This window comes from Theobroma cacao, chromosome 9, assembly GCF_053813885.1.
Source record: "Theobroma cacao isolate CCN51 chromosome 9, ASM5381388v1, whole genome shotgun sequence".
Taxonomy (NCBI): Eukaryota; Viridiplantae; Streptophyta; class Magnoliopsida; order Malvales; family Malvaceae; genus Theobroma; species Theobroma cacao.
In genome coordinates this window covers 45,933,810-45,938,251 of record NC_142647.1, presented here as the reverse complement: position 1 = coordinate 45,938,251, position 4,442 = coordinate 45,933,810, and the positions used below count along the sequence as shown (strand labels likewise).

General features: G+C 33.8%; 1 protein-coding gene across 1 annotated transcript; it reads left to right on the top strand.

The window, feature by feature from the left end:
* The first annotated feature begins 564 nt into the window (after positions 1–564).
* FD3 (ferredoxin 3) lies at positions 565–3,566 on the top strand. The gene is made up of 2 exons (XM_007015754.3): positions 565–724; positions 2,926–3,566. Exon 2 carries the CDS (start codon positions 2,934–2,936, stop codon positions 3,384–3,386), a length of 453 nt encoding a protein of 150 aa, XP_007015816.1. The 5' UTR covers positions 565–724; positions 2,926–2,933; the 3' UTR covers positions 3,387–3,566.
* The last annotated feature ends 876 nt before the right edge of the window (positions 3,567–4,442 follow it).

Genomic DNA, 4,442 nt, shown 5'->3' with positions numbered 1-4,442 from the left:
TATGAATTATTTTTAAAAATTTATTTTTTATTACATTCAATTAAATTTTTATATTTATAGTTTGAGTTATAGTTAATAATTTATAAATTATCATTAATTAAAATAATATTTATCATTTTATATTTACGTAATATCGTGAAAATATTATATGATTATATTATCATATTACATCAACATGTTATGTCATTATCTATTATTATATATTAGTATGCCATCTTAACAGTGACATCACTTTAAACTTTAAATCTTAATATTTTAATTAATAATAATTAATTAATTATTAATTATAAAAATTTATTTAATTTAAAATAAAAATATAAAAAATTATTAAATATAATAAAAAATAGTGACTTATTTGAATATTTGTAAATAATTAAAAATTTTAATATTATGACTTAATTAGTTTAAAAGGAAAGAATAAAATGATAAAAGAGCTTAAGAAATGACGGTGAAAATGAGTAGCTCTCTTAATTCCATTACCAATTTTTGATTAGGCCTAATAAATTTTCAATTAGGAAAACCATGGGCGTCTTTTTTGCTCTGCCCAAAACCCCCCCGAACCCACAAAGCCAGCTCTCTCCACTTACTATAAATATAAACCACTTTCGCAGGGGCTGACCGTCGTCACCAATCCATCACTGCTACAGTATATTAGGTTTCTAAACACTCCAAACTTAGATCCCCTCGTATTCTCCGCTCGCTATCACCACCCCAAACTCCCTCAGTAAGCGCTCTCTCGCGTCTTTTTCTCCCATTTCTTTATCTTTGCATGGACATCGTTCTTTCCATATAAAAGAACTTTTGTTTATGATCTGTTTTGAGCTTTGACGATTCCTTGTTTCTGCTATCTGGGGTTTTTTTTTGGTTAAAGTGTGACCCTTTTTTTATACAGGAAGAGTGTGTAGTGGAGGTATGATATTTGAATTTTCTTTATAGGCGAAAATGAAATTTTCATATTTTTGATTTGGAAATGGTTGAAACTTGAAACCCGAAGAAAATAAATGTAATAGCTTTTTCATGGGTTGCTTGTTAATTGGTATAAACCAAAGGAGGTGTACTCAACCTTAAGACCAACAAAAAAAAAGGGAGAGAGTAAGAGATAAATTCGACCCATGTAATATAGAATTATTTATTTTGGTTATTGAAGGGTAAATTTTGTATTCCTGCACAATAAGAGTATAGGAATGTGATAAAATCATTCATTTTGGCTGATTTTATGTGGTTAATCATTTACCAAGAAGATAGTTGGAGACAATCTATATATCACTGTTTGCTTTTGGTTATTTTCAGTGTTTGCTTTTTCTTGATTCTAAGGTCAGCTACTCTCTTCTTTTTGTCTGCTTGTTTGCTGAGTGGATTGGTTGTTGAGATGGATGCATCGGGCTTCACTGTACCAGTGTGTAAAAAAGATCTTTTGTTGGATCCTTGGACGATTGAATTGTAAATGGTCCTTACCTTGATTTTCACGAGTGGTGCATTCAAGACTTGGAATTTGTAAAAGAGAGATGTTTTTAAGCTACCGCAAAGTGTAGTGGATTGTAGTCAAAGCTTTTGCATTACAGCAAGTTAATAACCTGTGACTTATTCATATTGTTGACTCATAATAAGGTGTCTTTTGACATGTTATTGATAGGAATTGAGAAATATTCAAATAGTATTCCAGCAGGTTTAGTCTTTAGTGCATCTTGGAGACCTTCCTAGTTTATTTTGTCAGACATTTTGTTGATTCTTGCTTTGTGCCTTTCAATAAGTTTAGAATATGTTCTTTGATATTGAAATCTGTGCTGCTCAAAATGAGATAGGGCAAAGAATGGGCAATAAGTATACTGAGCTTGTAGGAACAGCCGTACTTTGGTTTGCTTACAATGCATTTCGGTTTCTTTAATAAATCTTCTAAATGCTCTTGGCTTCTGCTTGTTCTATTCTGGGATGTGAAGAAAGGGGAAAAGGAGATAAAGATTTGGTTAAGAGTATGATATCAAAGATTAGCTAAGTTTTCTAAGATTTATCATGAAGGTACACCATGAAATCTTCATCTAATGTTCGTTAATGTGGGTTGTTGAATGGAGCCTCGAGTGAAGAGCAGAGAGCCCTTAGCTAGCCTCTTCTCATAGTGCTCCAGACATTAATTGTCTTGTTAATACAGAAATGGATTGTATGGTTCTTTTTCCATGTAGAGTATTAACAAGTTACAAGTTTAGTCTCATAATATTGAGGATGATGTTGTGAAGGTGTTTAGAAGCATCCAATAATAATGAGCCATAGATAAAAAAAACTTTGTGCTTCTCTTGGAACTCTGGATAATGGTTGTATGATCTATCATACCTTCAATAATGTTGTATGTTTGATCATGAACTAGAGAAATGCAATGAACCAAGAGAATTTCATTCCGTACATAAGCAGACAATGTTTTTCTATCTAGGTAATGTTTTTCTATCTAGGTAATGTTTTTCCATGACAATATACATAACATGATGCTTTTCTTTTGTCACTCGGAACTTAATGATATGTGCATCCTTCTCTTCCCCAACTTACCCTTCTTTCTTGTAACTGATATTGTATATAGCTTCCTTAAATCACAACCAACTACTATATTCTATTATGTTGCTTGCAATATTAAAGCTAGATTTAACAGCTTATCAAATGTTGCTAATAAGTGATCATAGTTTATAAGCCATTGTCTCAGAACTGGGGTCTATTTCTTTAGCTTTATCTGGTTTTAGATGCAGCCTTTCAGCTATGACATTTGGTAGCGGGATCATCCTGCTTGCCTCCTGTATGACTGAAATTTTCAATTATATGAAATTTATTAAAATGCATGAATATTGCAACCATTTGTATGACAGTGCATTTTTTCTATTCATTTTTGGTGGACTAGTAAAATCACCAAGAAAAAACATTCTGACATTTGTTATTTGGATTCAGGAGTAAAGATGACAACTGTGAGTCTTACCTCCCCTTGTATTGTTAAAGCTGCAATCCCTAACCGATTTACAAGTGCTATCGTCAAGGCCCCAACAACTCTTGGATCTGTTAAGAGCATCTCTAAATCTTTTGGCTTGAAATGTTCTTCCAATTACAGAGCATCAATGGCAGTGTACAAAATTAAGCTTGTTGGTCCAAATGGTGAGGAATGTGAGTTTGAAGCCCCTGATGATAAATACATCTTAGATGCTGCTGAGGAGGCGGGTGTTGACCTGCCCTATTCTTGCAGGGCTGGAGCTTGCTCCACATGTGCTGGGAAGATTATTTCAGGCTCAGTGGATCAATCTGACGGTTCCTTCCTTGATGATAAACAAATGGAGGAGGGATATGTGCTGACTTGTGTTTCATACCCAACCTCGGACTGTGAGATCCACACTCACAAGGAAGCTGATCTCTACTAAGTATTTGGTGGTCAGAAATGAGTAGGCTCTCCCAAGTTTGTCTAGAACTCTTATCTAAATTTGCTACCAGTGAGGGTAAATGCTCTCACGGACAATTAGTTGTCTAGTGTTCTTTGTAATGTTTGTGGTTGAATGGCATATCTCAGTTTAGAATTTCAATCATATTTCTGGATTGCCATAGTTGGAGCATGGTCCTCTTGAACTGCTCAAATTATCCCTATAAACAGGAAAAAAAATTGCCACAGTTCATAAATTTTGTCAAGGGAAGACTGGTTACAGTAAGCATTCGATGCCCAGGTGTAAATTGAAATACTTGGATTGGAAACTTGGAGTAGCCCATTACATTTAAATATCAAAATGCATTAATATTTGAGGCAATCGTTCGCCAATGCAGTCTAAACATAGTAATTACTGAATATTCTTACCGTTAATAATTGGATGCATCAATTGATAATTAAATCTACCCAAAATTGAGTACTGACTAAATGTACTGCATGTTAAGTTTAATACGAGTGTCTCTTGCCTTGTGGAAGAAAGGTAGCTTTCTTTCTTCTCAAATCTCAACCAGTAATAATTATAGACCTAGGACATGTAAACATCAAAGGACATATTATCTAAGAAACTTGAGGAAGAAAGAAGAGAGGATGCAATAATTGGGCTTATTGCTAAACTATACTTTTTACACATTGAAAAAGTTTCATTCCCAAGATGGAAAAGAAACAGAACTTCCATATTCATTGCCGTGTGATTACTTTCTGTTCTTAAATCAGTTTATCTATCTCATATCACGGAAAGTACAGCCCTCAATCAAAGTAGAGGATATGAGAGCATGGGACAAAGCTGAGGATGTGTATTAATGGTTGTTAATTTTCCTTGGTGTAAAGACCAGGAGGACAAGAATTTTCACCTGACTTTCTATAAGAAAAGAAGATGTTTGAATCAATAATAAAGCACCTTTGCGTTGACCACAATTCCACTAAACAATGATGGAAAAGTTTGTTCTCCTTGTGCACCTAGCTCTAGGCTATTCAAAGTTGGAGTGGACCTTTCAAATTA